General features: G+C 46.2%; 2 protein-coding genes and 2 long non-coding RNA genes across 12 annotated transcripts in view; 2 read left to right on the plus strand and 2 right to left on the minus strand.

Moving 5' to 3' along the window:
* Positions 1 to 19011, plus strand: part of SLC6A17 (solute carrier family 6 member 17) — a 151837-nt gene that overhangs the window by 36689 nt on the left and 96137 nt on the right. The gene's annotated exons all lie outside the window — the stretch shown is intronic.
* On the minus strand, positions 1899 to 4960 carry LOC310847442. The gene is made up of 2 exons (XR_014565806.1): positions 4393 to 4960; positions 1899 to 3102 (listed from the first exon to the last, which is right to left on the minus strand). It is a non-coding gene; the product is annotated as an uncharacterized lncRNA (long non-coding RNA).
* KCNC4 (potassium voltage-gated channel subfamily C member 4) overlaps positions 7657 to 19011 on the plus strand; it is a 60411-nt gene continuing 49056 nt past the window's right edge. For 3 of the 9 annotated variants that reach the window (XM_083745198.1, XM_083745203.1, XM_083745201.1), the window contains exon 1: positions 8339 to 9880. In XM_083745198.1, the coding sequence (XP_083601324.1) occupies positions 9239 to 9880 (642 nt within the window). In that variant the 5' untranslated portion in view covers positions 8339 to 9238. Of the gene's footprint in view, positions 9881 to 19011 lie in introns of all 9 variants that reach the window. The other 6 variants (XM_083745202.1, XM_083745196.1, XM_083745197.1 and 3 more) reach the window with 6 other exon arrangements.
* LOC310847443 lies at positions 11260 to 19005 on the minus strand. Its single transcript, XR_014565807.1, has 3 exons — positions 18648 to 19005; positions 14109 to 14238; positions 11260 to 12162 (listed from the first exon to the last, which is right to left on the minus strand). It is a non-coding gene; the product is annotated as an uncharacterized lncRNA (long non-coding RNA).

Below are 19011 nucleotides of genomic sequence, written 5' to 3' on the forward strand. Positions count from 1 at the left end.
CGAATCCCTGCGGCGGGGTGCGCTCCCGCTGCTCGGTCCCAGCACCTGCCAACCTAGCAGTTCGAAAGCACCTCCGGGTGCAAGTAGATAAATAGGGACCGCTTACCAGCGGGAAGGTAAACGGCGTTTCCGTGTGCGGCTCTGGCTCGCCAGATGCAGCTTTGTCACGCTGGCCACGTGACCCGGAAGTGTCTCCGGACAGCGCTGGCCCCTGGCCTCTTGAGTGAGATGGGCGCACAACACCAGAGTCTGTCAAGACTGGCCCGTACGGGCAGGGGTACCTTTACCTTTACCTAAGATGTAAATCAGATCAACCAAATGCCTGGTTAAAAAGGAATGTTTTTGCCTGGTGCCTCAAGGTGTTTAATGAAGACTGCAGGCGAAATTCCCTGGAGAGGGCATTCCACAGATGGGGGCCACTGCAGAGAAGGCCCGTTCTCGTGTTGCTGAGGACGAGGCACATGAAGGAGGGCCTCAGAGGATGATCTCAGGGTCCAGGTAGGTTCATATGGAAAGAGGCGGTCCTTGAGGTACTGCACTCCTCAGCCATTTAAGGCTTTGTAGGTCAAAACCAGCACTTTGAATTGGGCCCGGAAACTAATTGGTAGCCAGTGCAGTCGGACCAGTATTAGTGTAATACGCTCAAATTTGTATTATTAATTTTGTATCCCTGCCTTCGCCCCACAGGAGCCCAGGGTGGCAAGTATCAAGAGTTAAAAACAGTACAATTTAAAATAAAACACATTTAAAACACTTTAAAATGTTTTTTTAAAAAAACAAAAAGCACTTTAAAAACATTTAGAACTTCTAAAAACATTTAAAACCAATACACTTGGTTATTAATGTTTTAGTTGCCATGGCCAGTATCTATTACCCATCCTCGGTAAACAGGTATGCTTTTAGATTTCTCCTGCAAGTCAATAATGAGGGAGACAGGAAGACCTATCCAGGGTGGGCGTTCCACAAATGGGTCACCACCAACAAGAAGGACCTGTACACACCAACTGGAAAGAGCCGCTGGACTCACATGCTGCCCAAACTTAGAGGGAGCCAGTGAACTCATGCCAATGGGGGCATGTGCCCAGCACACAGCCTACATTGCAACACACAGCAGCATAGCGCTGACAGTTCTTCTGACCCAGCAGCAAATCCAGGTAAGAGCCCATTTCTGCCTATCCCAGATGTTCCTACAGGTAAAGGGCATCCTCTTGTTCTGGCAAAGACAACAGTGGTGTCAAATGCTAATTGATAAAAAGCCACTGTTCAATACCCAGTGTTGGGAAGTAGGGTTGCCACTGATTCCAGAATGTAAAATTTCCTAACTGCCCCACTGCTCCAGGGAAACATGCCTAGGCTCCAGGTGCACAGACTGATTTCTGCATACACGTCCATCACTTACAGTGTAAAGCCACAAGAAAATATTTTCCTGCCAAGTTGTTTCTAATGTGGAACATATTGTGGTCATGTTATTAGGTTTAAAATGCCGAGAACAGGGATTTATTTAATTTCTGATTGATTCTACAGAAATTGTCGGAAGAGTTCTGCACTAACAGCAGCCTCGTCCCTGGGATTGGTGAAAGAAATGATGCCACTGTGGTGTTGGTATAAGCACAAGATGTCTCCCTGCTCCATGGGAACTGGCCAAAGCTCCTCTAATCTTGTTGATTTCCTCCCTTTCCAATACGTTGGCATTTTTGTTACTTTGGCACAAAAAGCATCGACTCCCTACATTGTGTACCAGAAGAGAGCCAAATGTATTTTACTGTGACAATCTGATGTGGATTCTGAAGGATTTCAGGATAATATTACCCCATTACTTTAGGAACAGATAACCTTTGCCTTAACAGCTGTTAACCAGCATAGCTCGGTTGACTTTCACAATTCCAAAATTCAGCATCTTTGAGGGTGGGTCATGGTGAGAACGGTTTACTACTATTCACTGTCTCCTTACTGACAAACAGAACATGCCAAGTGGGGAAAGGGAAGGTGCTTGCTTCCAGGCCCAAGGCTGTCTCTTTAAGGACTTCACTTCTCAGCTAGCAGAGTGGGTATGGAAGTGGACCTAAAAGGATATAGAAGGCATAAATCAGACCTAGGACTCCATCATGCACAGTGATCTGTCCATGGTCCTGCAAAGCTTTGTGCTTCTATTCCTGGGCAAAAGGTGAGCCCTAAACCAGGCATAGGCAAACTCTGGCCCTCCAGATGTTTGGAACTACAATTCCCATCATCCCTAGCTAACAGGACCAGTGGTCAGGGATGATGGGAATTGTAGTCCCAAACATCTGGAGGACCGGAGTTTGCCTTTGCCTGCCCTAAACCATTGCTCTCTCAATTCATCACTCCATCTGCAGGTGATGAATTGGGAGGGGGGAGGGTTGGCCTTTTTTTTATTTTAAGGGGGTTGCAATTTGGGTCCTAAAATACCTCCCAAATAGTTTTCTTGGGGGGGGGGGGCTTGAAATTTTAGTGGGGGCAGTTCTTATCCTTCCTGCTCTTTTCTTTCCAGTTCCTTCCTGCTTTTCTTTAACTTTGTCTAAAATTGCCTCCGTGTTGGCTGCTGCCACAGCACATGGGTGGTTGTCAGAACATTGAAGCTACACTATCAAAGCTATTGAAATCTTACAGAAAAGAAGAAAACAGTTCAAAAGAGGCAGGAGGAACATCCCACTACAATTGTAAGCTCCTCCCCATAATCATTAACTCCCTCCGTTTTAGTCTAGCTTAAGAGTTTTGGTCACAATGACACCCCAAATTTGGATGAACCCCTCAACCTCACCCCACACATATACATGCAAAACCAATCCTACTCTGGACCTGTATTGGTTCTTGCTATCGCCCTGACATTGGGGTGGATCCCTCATCCCACCCTCCACTTCCCTGACTGTCCATAATCTCTGCTGCCTTGGTACAGGGTAATTATCAAGGCATTATCCTTGCTTTATGTTGATAGCGGAGTACAATGCCTTGGCAGCCCAAAAAAAGCAGAGCAACACCACTAATAATTAGTCAGAAATGAGAGATAATTTGATAAAGACTTACTTTGGAATCTTCCCAATTACACCGGCTCCCTTTTAATGTTTCATGCTTTTGTTGCTGCTTCTAGAGATTAGCCAATTAGTTAACCATGGTATTTGGGGTAGAAAATCTATGCCTAATCCTTTCATCATACCAAAGATTTCTGCCTTAATTATAACAGTGTTACAGGCTGGCACTTTAGTTTTGGGGCTGAGCTCTGCACCCTTAACAGCAGACAGCAATGGCTGATGGAGCATCATTCCAAATGTGCAAACAGTGAGCATAACTGCAGTTCTAAATGCAGAGACTGTGCCTGGCTGGATTGCTAGTCCTTGCTCTGCTAATTTAATTCCTTCCATTTACCAGGCTCCTTTGGCTCAGGCAGAACTAAGTGGAACCTTTTCCCCATAATACAGTTCTGAGCTGCTCTTTATGACTTAATTACAATCTTTTTAAAAAGAAAAAAAAACCCCTACTTTCTTTTGGTGATGGAAATAAGCCCAAAGTATGAGGCAATCTGGGCTAGGGAATTGCACTTAGGTAGGGAGGTACTCACCGGGGAGAAGCAAAAAGGGCTCTCTGGGAAATCCAAATATAATCTTACAGATGATAAACCCCACCTCCCATCATCTTTGACCATTGGCCATGCTTGCTGGGGCTGATGGGAGCTGGAGTCCCACAGGTCCTCTACCCCCGGTCAACTTTATACCTGACTGAGCATTAATTAATGCATAGATGTCACAGAAATAAGCCCATTTGCTTTAAAACAACAAGGTGATAGACCTCAGTTGATAACACTGCTAGAGTTACTACAATTTTCAGAAACACACACAAAATATACTCTCAAAATATACAGTTTTTGGGGTGCAATGTAATGTTGAATACATCCAACAGCAAGCTACTAGCCACAATTGCTCTGCTCTGCTTCCACAACTGGAGGAAGTCTACTTCTGAATACCAGTTGCTGAAAACTGCAAGAGAGGAGAGGACTCTTATGCTCAGATCCTGCTTGTGGGTTTCACCCAGGCATCTGGTTGGCCATTGTGAGAACATGATGACTGGATGAGCCATTGGCCTGCTCCAGCAGACTCCTCTTATGTCCTTGTGTTTTACTCTAGATAATTTACCCCATCTCTGAAACTCATCATCTCTAAAAGATGAAACTTTAAATTTCCAGCAAGGCTTCTTAGAGACGTCTGAGCTGAGTGGGAGGGATATTTACCTGGAAGAAAGGCTCAGTTTTATACATGAAGCAGAATTTCCACTATGCACCATAAGGAGCAAGTAGGCAGAGAGAAGTTTTTCTACCTCTCTCATAATACTATTGAAGATGAACGTTGAAAAGATTCAGGATAGAGAAAAGAAAGTACTTACTCATGCAGCGCACAGTTAAACAATGGCATTTGCTCCCACAAGGAGTGTAGATGTCTTTAACACAGAATCTGAGAAATTAATGGAGGATAAGACTAGCAGTGGCTACTAGCCATGATGGTAATGTTCTGCCTCCACTGTCAGATGCAGTATGCATCAGAATACCAATGGCAGGGGATGGTAAGTAGGGAGAGTGCTGTTCCATTTGTGCCCTGCTTGCAGGTTTCCTAAAGGCATCTGGTTGGTCACTGGAACAACAGAATGCTAGAATAGATGGGACTCTGGCCTGACCCAGCAGAACTGAGGTTCTTATGAAGGCTGTGTGTGCTCAGCATCCTGCCCAGGCAGCTGGGTGGATACTGTGCCATATGGTCTCTCCTTCCTTCCCTTTTTGTGTGCTGCCCTCCAAACCTATGCTGGGGAGGAGAATAAGGGGATTTGAACCCATTCCTGTATCCCTGCCTGGAGACTGGCAGTTGAGGGTCATTGCTGCCTGCAGAGGCGGTGCTAGGTACTCTGGCACCAGGAGCGACGTGCACCCGGGGGGCAGGGCTAGCTGCTCTCAGGGGTGGGGCAAATGTCACAGGGGGCGGAGCGAGCATCCTGGGGGGGGGGTGCGCCTGCCCACCGTGAGCCTCCCAGGAGGTGCACCGCCCACCATGAGCACAGCTATGTCACCCCCCCCCCTCAGGGATGGCCCCTGGGACAGGCCACACCTGCCTTGCTCTGCCTCTGGTTGCCTGAGCTGCTGGGACTGGTGAATTGGGGATGCTCTGGCATCATTGTGGATGTTGTGATGTACCCCATCATTGTGAGTTTATTGGTCCTCTCTTTGTGTGGGTTGTATGCAGGCATCATCACTAGCAAAGTTCCTAATTGGTGGGTTTTGGCAGTATTTGCAGGGATGGGGGCACCTGTTGTTTTCACACCATTTTTGGATGGTGTGTGTGTGTTTTGCATGTTTTCTCCAGCTGAGCCCAGCAGCTGTTCTGCCAATGTAGCAGCAGTGCGTCTCTCCCCACCCAGCATAATTGGTGCATAGAATTTTTCTGTTTAAGTGATTTTTCTTTTCTCTATGTCTGCAGCTTGCACATAATTATAAATCTTACATCAACTCAAGTGCCCATTAGATTTAAATAGAGGAAACGCTTTTCTAGTCCACATTAACAACACACACAGTGGTACACAAATAATATAAGAGAAGACACACTCTTAATCTTGCCAGCAGGCGAACAGTCAATGGTAATAACAGCTACAGTTGGATCAGAGTCTAGGCACATTGGCCTAGGGAGCTTCCAGATTATTGTTATTTTTGAGTGGGATTCAAACACGTACGGGCAAACTCAGGTTGCATGATCACAGCTAACTGGGGGTTGGTTTGCACAACAAACCCACTTCTCTTCCCCAAAGATTGGACTACATGCAAATAATGAAGTGACAGGGAAATATACTGGAAAGTGTATTTAACCTCCCTGAAAACAAATCAGAACAAATGCTCGTTAGATAGCCAGCCACTGTCTAACCTTCCTGTAAACAAATCAGAATGAATGCTCAACAAACATGTCACCTTAGAGACAAATTTTGCTGAGTCCAATGGGGCTTCCCTGAGTAATTTTGCATAATAGGGTTATGCTGCACAAGACCTTTTCAGCATCAAAGTTTTGCTTTGCTATGTACATAATGCATGCCCACTTAAAGACTATATCGTGGGTGAGCAGATCAGGATCTACTGATAGATTTCTGGGTGGTTTGCAGTAGATTGGCAAGAGGTTCTGACTTTCAAGTGTTTAACTACAGCCAGAACAAAACTATTCATTCCACCTAATTTTAGCTGCTGAATCAGGTGGGGTGTGGAGTGGGGTTGTGTGAAAGCCAAAGAGCTCAGTTCTTTTCTGGTTCTGTAAATGAATCCCTAGGTTCAGAATGTGCTCAGAGGCACCCTATTCTTTTAATGCTAACTGTCTGTCTTTTGCACCTGACTCTAGATGTCAGATCTTGGGGTTCTATTGGAAGAACAAAGTAGATCTCACAAGCCTGAAATCTGCCCACCCTTTCCCTATATCCAACTCCCAGGTTTGAAAACAACAGAGACTGGTGAATTGGCCAAGGGCGCTCGGCATACAAGATTGATACTGCCTCCAAACTGTCATTATTGTGGGGGAGGGATTCAAGTGCACATTGCTACTTTAAGTTTGCACAGCTGAAGTGCATTAAAGGGGTTTCATAGTGCAACAAATCTTTAAAAACGAATCGGTTATTACTATTATTTTGCCGTTTGGGAAATGCATTGAAAAGCATGGGATGAATGAATGACTAACTAACAGGAAGACGTGGGAACACCCTGCAAGCAAATCAGGGTGGATGCTCATTGTCCTATAACTGCCCCACAAGCAAATCAGAACAAACTCGCAAGAAAGACAGAAAGAATCGAACGTCCCCATGATTTTTGTACAAGCAAATGACTGACTGTTCAATAAACAGCTTATCCAGAGGGACCCCGTATCACAGATACAGAGGAAAGCAGCCTTATAACCGAGTCAGACTATTGATCCATCTAGTACAGCCTTGTCTACACGGCTTGGTTAACGGAGCTCTAGGATTTCGGACTGAAGACTTTCCCAGCTCCCCACCCAGATGGACCAGGGATTGAAACTGGGACCTCTAGGCACTTAGACTTTGCTTTCACGTGCCATCCTGGGAGCTGCGGGTGGAAAGCTGGGACGCCCCATTCTCAGAACCTCCAGTTGGGGGGCGGCAAAGCAGGATGTTCGCCACGTTGAAGGTGCTTCCTCTGAGACGCCGAAAGGTGCCGTTGTGTGACCCACAAGCTGTGGGTGATTATTATTTTTTTTGGGGGGGGAGGACGACCCTCCTTTCCCCTCTTTCTCACGACCGCAACTTCCTCCTCTGAATCTGAAAGCCGGAACATTTACACTGGTGGGGTTTTTGGGATGGCCTCGCTCGCCCCCTCTCTCATGCCAGCTCCTTTACACTCGGACCCCAAAGAGGACTCTCCGTATCAGCTCGCCCCTCCCTTCGGAGGGCAGCTTGTTCCTCGTCTCGAGTTGCCCCCCTCCGGAGGAGGAGGAAGCCGCGCCGAAGAGCTCAGGCAGCCCCGCCCCGTCCACACCCCCTCCGGCGCCGGAGCTGCCAAAGCGCGCCGGCACCGACGGGGTTAATCTCTCCCCGCGCAGCTCCTGGGAGGCGAGGGAGACGAGCCCAGCCGAGCCGGGCTGGGAATTCAAGCGCCCAGTATCCGGGCAACAGGCGGCGGGAAGCTACTGGCTGCGGAGCCGCCGGAGCCGTCCTGCTGGCGCTGCCCTCCGCAGAGCGCCCCCTCTGGACAAAGGGGCGAAATGCTCCCGCCTCCGTCGGCTGCCTCGAGCCCAAGGCCAGGAGGAGGCTGCGCGCTCCGGCTCTTCCGTGGAGCCTCGACGCCGCGGGGCATCGCGCAACAGAGCGCCTGGCGCGGGGAGCGCAACTCGGGCGGCAGCTGTCCATGGCCCCTCTCCGCCCGCCCCCAACTTCTGGGCGGCCCCCCAGTTGCCCCTGGTGACCAGCCCCCCCTCTCCCTGCAGGCTGCCCCTCCCAGCCCTGGCGGAGGGGAGGGGTGGCAAGAAAGCACCCAGGCGCTGCGCGGTGCTTCCTCCCTCCCTTCCTCCCTCCCTCTCGCCCTCCCACCATCCGACCATGAGGCAGCTCGGAGCGGGCTCGGCTTCCTCCAGTTCTTTCGCAGGCGCACCTGAAGGCCGGCAAGACCCTTCGCCGTCTCTCCCGGCAGGAGCTGTGAGGAAAGCGCAGTCCCACCTGGACCCGACGACGGCCACCTCCGACGGAAAGCGCGTCTTGCCGGGAGCTTGAAGCGGCTTCTCCTCATCCGCCTTGCTTGGACCTCGCCGACGCCGCGCCCCCCTCGCTCCTTCCCTGGGGGTTGCTGGAGGGGAACCAGCTCAGCCAAGCAGAAGCAGCGGCGGATGGTGCGCCTGGTTCGCTCGGCTTTCCTCGCCCGGAGGCTCACGTCTAGGAAATAAGCGGCGGCAGCGGCTCCTTCCTCGAGCGCGGGAGACGTCCATGGTTTGCTTGTTTGTTTCTTGATCGCGCGTCTGACCTGGCTGGGAGCCAAGGCGAAGCTCGGCAATCCAAGACGGCAGGAACGGCGAGACCCCGGGAGTGAATTGTTTGCAGATCTGTGTCAGAGAGAGAGAACCAGCGTGGGAATCCAACACTGGAGCTCTTTCAAAGTTTAAAGTCAAGTCAAGCCCTCTCTCCTCTCCACTTAGGGAAGACTCAGCAACCTGCTGAGGACCAGAAGAGAGAAAAGAGGAGAGGAGATGATTTCCTCCTCCTCCTGTTCCTGCTGCTGCAATATCCGTCTGATTTGTTCCTAACACGGTGTTTTTCTTTACCAGACTCCTGTGCCCTCGATAAACACGCGCGCACCAGTTCCGTTGCCATCTGCTTCCAGTTCTGCCTCAAGGCAGGGGGGGCCGAATCCTGTAGCTCTCCGGCTCGCCAGTCAGGCCCCTTTCCTTCCGTGTCTGGTCTTCGGCTCCCCCTCCGTCGAGGCACTTGTTGCTGCTCGGTGGCTGAGCAGCAGAACACTTCCCGCTGGCCTCCTCCACGGCCACGCACGCACACACAGAGAGACACGCGCGCACACAAAGACGCTCTCCCTCTCGAGAAGGACTGCCTGCTCCGAGCTGAATGCCAGTCCCGGCCCACCTCTGAGACCCACCGCTCCTGCCTGGGAGAGAGCGAGAGCGCGCGCCCTCGCCCAGCCGCCCAGCGCAGCTCCTTGCCGGACGGGAAGGGTCATCCGAGGGCACCTGCGGGCCACCTAACCTGATCTATGATCAGCTCGGTGTGTGTCTCCTCTTACCGCGGGCGCAAATCCGGGAACAAGCCACCGTCCAAAACATGCCTGAAGGAAGAGATGGCCAAAGGCGAAGAGTCGGACAAGATCACGATCAACGTGGGGGGCACCCGGCATGAGACGTACAAGAGCACCCTGCGCACCCTGCCGGGCACCCGCCTGGCCTGGCTGGCCGACCCGGACGCCCAGAGCAACTTCGACTTCGACGGGCAGAGCAAGGAGTTCTTCTTCGACCGCCACCCAGGCATCTTCTCCTACGTGCTGAACTACTACCGGACGGGCAAGCTGCACTGCCCCGCCGACATCTGCGGCCCCCTCTTCGAAGAGGAGCTCACCTACTGGGGCATCGACGAGACCGACGTGGAGCCCTGCTGCTGGATGACTTACCGGCAGCACCGCGATGCCGAGGAAGCCTTGGATATCTTCGAGAGCCCGGAGCCCGGGGCTGGCGGGGCTGGCGAGGAGAACGAGGAGGAAGGAGCCCCCGAAATGTCTCTGCAGCGCCTGGGCATGGACGACAGGCCACCGGGGGCCACGGGAGCCGGAGGCTGTTGCCGCAGCTGGCAGCCCCGGATGTGGGCACTCTTTGAGGATCCCTATTCATCCCGGGCAGCCAGGGTGAGTTGATGGGCAATTGGTGGGGGCACCTATGGGAGCGGGGGGGACTCCCCACACACTGGCCAGATCCTCATGGGCCCCCAATCACTCAGTTACCCTTCCTGCTCCACCCCATTGTTACGTCTTCTGTTTCTCTCCAGAGACAACAGTTGCTTCACATTTCATTTTTAAAATTTGTTTCAAAATGTTGTTACTAAATTATTTCCATGAGTTACATTCAGTTTGAGACATTTTTGTTATGGGCAGTATGGGATTTCATCCACTCTTGAAGGCTTTTGAGTCGAGTTTCTTTCTTTTCTTTGTGATGACCCTTCTGTTCATTCGCTGCTATTTTCTCTTCCTCTTTCCCTTCATGTGACCTTCTCTCCTTGCTCTCCCTTGCTGGCACAAACGTGAGAGGGAAGCTCTCGGTTCTTATTTTCTCTCTCTCTGTGAGAGTTTCTTTTCTTTTTATGCACACACATAGAGGAGTAAAACAGCACCCCTGAATTTGTATGGACGTGGCTTGCCCCCACCCCAGACAATGATCACCCCAAAACAACTCTCAGTAGGCAAACACAAGGCCTTCAGATTCCCAAGGCAGCCTTGGAGCAGCCTGCCCCAGCATTACGCATGCTGTCCCCTCTTCCACTCATGGAATTCAAGATCTAAAATATTTTTAGGAAAGCCCAGTAATAATTACCTCTATCACTGGGGATCACATAACAAAAACTACCATAGAGAGATCAAAATTTTCATAAGTTGTGGGTCCATGACCTTTGAAAATCAGGGGTCTGTAGTACTTAGCTGATTAGGAACCACTGACCTACATATTTCCCTCCTATGCTTCTTCCAGGTTCACCACTGGCTTACATGTGTCCTTTCACACCTCTGTCTTGTGTCTATGCTTACATGCGTGTGCACAGAAATTCATGTCTTAAACAGCCAAAGAAAGAAGAGGCTGTGGGTGGGAGTTTGCCCTTGACGACCCAAGGAGGGTACATTGCCCCCAACTTTTCTTTCTATTTATTGTCCTCTTTGATCCACTATTCAAAAACAAGCCTTCCTTTTGTTTAAGGAAGCTGTGATGCAACCCCCTGGTTTCACCCATGATAGCAGTAAATTTAATTTTCATCTTTTAGAATTCTAACTTGCAAGCAGATTAGTGATACCTGCCATTCCTACCTGTTTGCAAGTTCCGGAACAAGAAATGCAGGCTGACGGGAAGCCATCTGCTACTTGCCTGCTTTTTCGCTTTGAGAGATACTTTTTCATGCCTACTGATGGAGACACACCCACTTCATTCCCATTCAAACCCACACAAATTAATAGAGGCAATCTCCACATGCTTTTGCTTTTTAATGTGCGCATAAATCAAATGCATTATTCACATCCAGCCATACGCTCTTGCTTTTATACTCAAGAAGTAGTGGTTCATATCTCTGGTTCCTTAGTCACACCTATCACGTAAATGCTGGCACATATACTCTTAGCTTTCTCTGTCTCACATGCAGAAGCATTGCTGGCATTTAGAGGTGTAAAAAATGCAAGGGAACACTCTGAGCTCAGCCTAGATCCTGGCAGAGTTCACATTAAAATGTGTGCGTTGGTGGGGGGTTGGACTCTCTATAACCACCATAAGCAGCAAATACTCTTTTGGCACCTTAAAGACTAACAGGTTTTGGTGGGCATAAACATTCATGGACTGGGGTCCACTTCATCAGCTGCATGAAACATTATCCTTCATTGCAGGTATGGTATAGGTGTATGCACATACCGTACATCCAACATGTTTTCTTCCAGCCAAACAGCCAAATCCCGAAACCAGACATTCCAAAGATGGCATTACCGGTCCCTTCTGTAGTCTCAAAGGTCTTAGATTTCCAAAGCTGCTCTCAATTTATGAGAGGGTCCAAAATAGACTTGCTGAAAACAGCCTCCAGGGATTTTCCCACACTGCCTTCGCCTGTCTCTCGTCTTCTCCTGGAAAATGCTTTCCCCAGCCGTTGACCTCGGTGATGCCTGATGATATGATTATCAGAGCTAGAAATGAAAAAAACCTGCCCCAATGTAGTGATAAGTACATCTGTCCCTACCTTCTCCCTGCAACTATTTAAGAATATGATCAGCCCAAGTCATTGCACGAAAAAATCTCAGTACCTGTTTTGTTTTTGCTTTTCGAAGGTTTCAGTTTCTTGGAGAAAGCAAAGCTTAAGGGGCTCTCACTGTCAATGGCAGATGGAGAACTGTCCTCTCCCAGGGACCAAGGCACAGGGCCATAGAAGAATGGCTTTGAAAAGCATCTAAATTAAAAGGGAGAGGATATGTATTAAGATTTGGCGGGCATTAGCTAGATGGCATGACCTGGCTGACTCTGCTGTACTCTGGGGAAGCTGAGAGCAGTTGACCCAGGAAACTTCATTTACCTCCATCTCCAAACTTCCTTACAACTGTGATAAGGATCCTCATATGGTATAAACAGGTGCTGTTCAACTCATTTCAAGCTCTCGATACTTCCAGCAAGATTATCTCAATTTGTACCAGCTAAGTATCCAGTACTGCTAATGTTACATACTAGTGTTGAGAAAGGTGTTTTAAATGGTTCATGAAATATGAATGGTTTGTCTTAGAAAGTGCCCTTGCACTTCATTTAGGTGGTGTAGAAATAACCCCCCTCCCCTTAATGGAATCCTGCTCTGAAAGAAACAAGTGTTGATGCATTATTTGTCACAGAAACAAGATCTCTGATCTTTGTTGTCCACTAAGGCTTGACTTTCCAAAGACTGCCATAGATTCCATCTTTTTCATCACTGGAATAAATTCTAGCTGGCCTTAACTGGCCTTATTAACCCTTGTTCTTCATTGGGTACATGACATTTTGATTTGCTTTCTCAGGCCAGAAAATGTTTCTAATAATAACAATTTTGTATTTTTCTTGACTAAGACAACATAGGGGGAAAGGTACAAAAGTGATGTTACTCAGTCTCACTCCTTCAATGTTCCTGCTCAAAAGATGTTGCCCTTTGCATGTAATTGTATGAAAACGTGGGGAGCCTTTGTGGCCAAGATGTTCATTGTAATCAATATTATTCATGCTTCCCTGGCAAACAAGAATGTCTGGGTTTTTCAAGCAGATGGCATTGGGATCAGCCCAGACAGGCCCCATTTCTGGCTGGACCCCATTACTCTTAGCCTGCCCCAATCTCTCCCTCCTGCCACAAACCAACATCATAAGACATCTTGGTCTATAAGGTTGTGCTGTGAAGGGGAGGAGCCTGTGGCATCATTATCAAAAGTGACAGTTTTATTGGTGCTTTGGCTGGAGCTAAGAGTCCCTGCTGTGGCACTGACTTCTGAAGGTTGGGTTTTGAGAGCTGTTTTTTTCCCCCACACACCTATGGAAGATATTTATCAGAACACAAAATGGGCAATCAGGCACAGGGCAACGACAGAGTTCATACTTCTTCTGGAATTACACTAACTCTAGTTAGGAAGTCCCTCAGCACAACAGAAATTGATTCCTCCATACAAAATGCAGAGAAAGCGGCTTTGGCTGCAGGAAGCAGCTGACTTTGGAGTAACAGTAGGAATTGGCGCTTTGTGCTGGGAAGGAGCCCTGTCCCCCTGCCGCGATGAACAAAGGCATGGCATGCTAGAGACTCACACAAACAGATGTAATCATGGACATGAAACATTGCAGCAGTCTGCTCAGCAGGAGAGAGCAGAGTTTAAAAGCCCCAAATGAAAGCAGATCTCCCACCTTAATTTCTGCTGCTCACAGCCAGACATAATTTTGCATCCTGACTCACTTGCGGACTGTGAAGAACAGTAAAGGCAGAGCTGTGTAGTGGGCATAGCTCACCAGGAATTCATGCAGAGGTTCTTTGCTCACACTTTACCTGCCACTAGAAGGCAAATGTTTCAGCAGTAGCAGAGATACTAGGATCTGACAGTGTTGGCCAGTGTGATATTGTGGTAATCGTGTCAGGCTAGGCACAGACAAAGGGAGATCTAGGGTCAGTTCCCCGCTCAGCCATGAAGTTCACTAGGTGGTCTCGATCTAGTCATGCTCTGTCAGCCTAAACTGTATTGCAGACTTGTTGTGAGGAGAAACATTGGGGTGTGTGGGTGTATGTCCCTTAGGTTCCTTGGAGTAACAGAAGGGTGGGAATGAGATAATAAATTAAGCTGCTAGACTGCTTTTGTTGCATTGCATATTGCATAGAAACAGGAGGAGGAGGAACAATACCCGAAAAGGCCTGCCTCCACCAAAATGACACTTTTCCACACCTGGAATATACCCCAGGCCAAAGGGAGACAATTGCAACAATGTGGTGGTGGGGTTTTTCTTCCTCTTCCTCTTCCTCTTCTTCTTTTCTCTGCACACAGAAATGTAACAGAAAAGGTAACAACATGCTTAGTAAGAGTGGCAATCATGTTAGCTACTGTTGCTGTTCAAGTAGATGGGGGCAGCCCTAGAAACTACACTGAGGACTCAGCTATACAGCGGTAAATAAAATGTTTTAAGTGCTTTGTAAAGTGCAATATACAAATGTGACACTAGATTGCGATGGTGAGCTATGGCAAATTCAGTATATTTTTCATATTTTATTTTTTTTAAAAAGCACTTTCACAGCATTTTTTTATATGTGTGTAGATTCTACCTGAGTGCATAAAACCACCAAAAGAGGAAACGAGCATGCCAGCAATGCATATACAAGCCACAGGAAGAGGCTTCAATGACTCTATGTGTAATCAAGAAAGCCAAAATATACCATTTGTCTGATAATAAGTGTTGGAAATGTAAAGAAAATGAAGGAACATTCTTTCACCTCTGGTGGACTTGCCCTAAAGTGAAGGCCTTCTGGGAAATGATATATAATGAGTTGAAAAAGGTATTCAAGTATACCTTTACTAAGAAACCAGAGGCCTTCCTTCTGGGCATTGTCGGCCAGAAGGTGTTAAAGAAGGACCGAACATTCTTTATGTATGCAACAACGGCAGCAAGGATACTCATCGCTAAGAGCTGGAAAACTCAAGATCTACCCACGCTGGAAGAGTGGCAGATGCAGCTGATGGACTATATGGAACTGGCCGAGATGATTGGCAGAATCCGAGACCTGGGAGAAGAGAGGGTTGAAGAAGACTGGAAGAAATTTAAGATCTATCTACAAAAATATTGTAATTTGGTTGAATGTTAAGAAGGATGCTAGATCACAAATAATTGCCTACCATTGAATTAGACTCGAATTTGATGATAAGTGAGATTAAGGAAAATATAAATTTTTTGGAGAACTGCTAGATTCTATTTAAATGAGCGGATATAAGATTGTAAACAAGATGGTAATTTGCTTAGAAAAACCTTTTTTAACGATGCAAGTGAGAGCGGGAGACGTGAGGGAGTCCAAAGAAGTGATGAAATTATGCTATGATATAAATAATGTTGTTTATTATTAATGCATTTGAATTTGAAAATCTTAATAATTTTTTTTTTTTTTAAAAAATGTGTAATCAAGAAAGTGCATGATCTAGAAAACAGGAACAAGCACACTGCATATGTGAAATTAAGGTGTTTCCCCACTCCTGTAATGTGCATCACTTTACACTTGCTTACATTGAATTGTATTTCCAATTTTACTACTCATTCACCCACTTTGGAGAGATCCTACTGGAGCTCTTCACAATCTCTGTTTGCTTTGTTTTAACCACCCTAAAGAATTTGGTATTGTCAGCAGGTTTCCTCACTGCTCCTGAACTCTAGGTCAATGTTTTTCAACCTTTTTGGGCAAAGGCACACTTGTTTCATGAAAAAAATGACGAGGCACACCACCATTAGAAAATGTTAAAAAATTTAACTCTGTGCCTATATTGGCTATATATAAAGTAATTCTCTTGAATAGGAATCAAATAAACACAAAGAAAGTATTTTATAATTACTTTATTATGAAATAGTAAGTAAACAGAAATATGAAAAATTATAAAATATTTTATTTTTAAATCTTTCGAATTTTTCAATTTTTCCCACGGCACACCAGGCAACATCTCGCGGCACACTAGTGTGCCGCGGAACAGTGGTTGAAAAACACTGCTCTAGGTCATCTAAGGACAAGTTTAAAAGCACAGGTTCCAATGGTGATGCTTGGGAGCCTCTGCTTTCTACATCCCTCCATTAAGAGAAGGGTCTGTTTATCCATACTCTCTGCTTCATGTTTCTTAACCAGTTACTGATCCTCTTTCTTATTCCATGACTGCTAAGCTCAGGATTCTGTGGTGAGATGAGGTACTTTGTCAAAACCTTTCTCAGAGTCTATCTCTATGCCTGCTGACATTATTGAAGAACTCTGATAGGTTATTAAGGCAGGACCTTCTCTTGTGGAAGCCATGCTGGTTCGGCTTCAGAAAGGTCTTTCTTCTGTATGGTTGGTAATTTTGTAGAACAATGTTTTCTACCGGTTTCCCCAGATGTTGAGCTAACCAATCTAAATACCTTATGAAAAATGGATGTTACATTGGTCACTTTCCAGTTCGCAGGTGTGGAGACTGATTTTAGGAGCAAGTTATGTGTTTTGTTATAAAGTCAGCAGTTTCACATTTGAGTTCTTTAAGAACTCTCAAGTGATGGCTACCTGGATGCAGTGATTTGTCAGCTTTTATTTTGTCAAAAAGACATTGAACGTCATCTCTTGACATGACTATTTGCCTCAGTTTCTCAGACTCCCTTGCTGTGAATGTTAGGCACAGGGATGTGCCTTATAAGTGAAGACAAATGCAAAGAATTAATTCGGCTTACTTCACAAAGTTCACTTAGGATAGTGGTTGATCCACCATTCAGAACAGATGGGAATCAACTTTACCCCAAGTATCTAAGTGGAGATGGCTAATTTAATAGGGTTGTGTTTAGAGACTAGGGCAATTGTTCCACAACCCTATGAAGTATTATGAAATCAATATTTGCCTTCATATCACAGGGCTGATGAGTCTCCTCTTGAGCTAAAATCAATGATCCAATGCAATGACTAGATGTTAACTGAGGCCAAGCAGTAAAAATGAAAAGCTCTGCAAGGCTCATCACCAACTTGGTAAAATTGTTAGGTGCACTGATTTGTTAAATAAAGCATCAAATTATTCTGAGAGAAATGGTGTACACTTGTGTGTGCACATGTGTGCTTGTGCTTATTTCACATTTGTTCCAGTTATTCATTTTCTGAAACATCTTGCATACTATGGAGCTTCAGCCAAGAGTATGAATTCTTCATTAGTATGTAGAATGGAAAGGCCATCAGCTTTGGAGGCAGGGTGTCAACGCAGGGTGAACTATTGTTATTTTTTAATTGCTTTAGAATTTAAATATGCTTTTATTTTTATTCTAAGTTTCCGTTACCTTGTGAATAGCAGAAACTTATGCATGTTTATTCAGTAGCAAGTCCCACTGAAACCTCTCAAGTAACTCTGTAATTCTATACACACTTAGCTGAGAGGATGAGGAATATTTGTGGACAGATATACATAGGACCGCTCTATTCCATTTCAGTGGAAATTACTCTCAGGTACGTATGGCTGCAACCTTAATGCCAGCTACACACACACACACCACTAGCCTGCTTTAAAACGAAATCTGAGTTTAATGCAAATAAATACGTTAAATATTTACACTAATAATCTCAGAAAATTCAATTGATAATTTTCTGTGAAACACATTGAATTAAAGGTCAAATAAGCAGGACAGGAGTGCAACAGAACTTTCTGATTTGGGGTTCTCAGCAACTGGCATTCAGAGGTATATTGTCTCGACACTGGAGCTAGTACTCAGCCAACATGACTAATAGCCATTGATAGCCTTTTCATGGATTTGTCTAATCCACTTTTAAAGCCAACTGAGTAGATGGCCAACTCATCTGGCATTTATTCCTATACCATGGAGGGAAACTGATTTGCCCAATAACCGCCAGCCCTTGCTTCTGGAAAGTTATCAGTTTCAAAGGCAGTTTGCCAAGTGACGGGGAGAGTTGTGTTGTTTGGGGAAAAGAAACTTAAAACTCCTCTGTGCTGTCTGAACTAGTTTTACTCAGGATCCTAGCCTTAGCCTTCAAGCAAATCATCTGGCTTAGTCTGCTCTCATGCGGACAGGAAAAGCCAAACTAAAATCTGTGAGTTTCACAACAGATCCCCTTGTATCTAAATGGTAGGTACTGTATATATTCTGTAGTACATGTAGCCTCACAGTTTAGGGTTTTGGATTATACTCCTAGGTAGCATGAATCATTTATTTAATTGCAAACCAGTGCTTTAATTAATATCACATTAAAAATGACATATGAACGATCAAACTTACTCCTTCTTCATCAAAACTACCAGACCTTTGCTCCAAGTCATCATCAACCAAAGCACAGAAATAGCCTTCATATGTTCTTGTGGGTTTTAATCCATGCATTGGTTGGCAAACTAATGTGCAGGGGGGAAACGAACAAGAATGAGGTTGGAACACAAACAAACACAAGTAGTCCCAACTGGGTAATTGAGGTCTTCCTGTTTATTGTTAGCTGGCCTTTGGGATACAGGAGAAACCAAAACTGCTGATGAGTTTCATTGCCATCAGAGGCATGGAAATTTCATGCTGCTCAACAATTGGGTCGAAAAAGGACATCATAAAGCAATGAGGAAGTTGAGTATGGCATTTTCAGTCTTCACCTAATACTTATTAGTATTATTCCTTGAAGGTTAGCATAGTGTTGAAGGTAAAAGAAAGGAGACAGACTGCCTGCAAGCTCATAATTTTGAGGTAACTCACTGTTTCCACAGTCTCCTCCCTCCAACTTCTTTGACTGATCAGTCTCACTGAGTTGGGGGTGTGGCTGGAACTGAAAACTAAGATTCAGTCATGAAGGAAAGGATCCATTCAAGAAAGACTCCTCCTCTCCTCAGAGAGCATGGCCACATCAAGTGGGTAGAGAAAAACTCCAAGCTTGTCATTTGATCATGTGTATACCTCTTCCTAGGTTCAAATCAAGCATACATCTTCATTCTGTATCTTCTTTGTAGCAATTAATAAGTGCACTGAAGAAAGAGAGAGGTGTTGTTTTCTACATATATTGTTTTTCTTCTCCCATGGCCTGTTCATTTTAATCACTAAGCTTATTTTCTCGTCCTCCTGC

This window comes from Podarcis gaigeae, assembly GCF_964106915.1.
Source record: "Podarcis gaigeae genome assembly, chromosome: 6".
NCBI classification, from domain to species: domain Eukaryota; kingdom Metazoa; phylum Chordata; class Lepidosauria; order Squamata; family Lacertidae; genus Podarcis; species Podarcis gaigeae.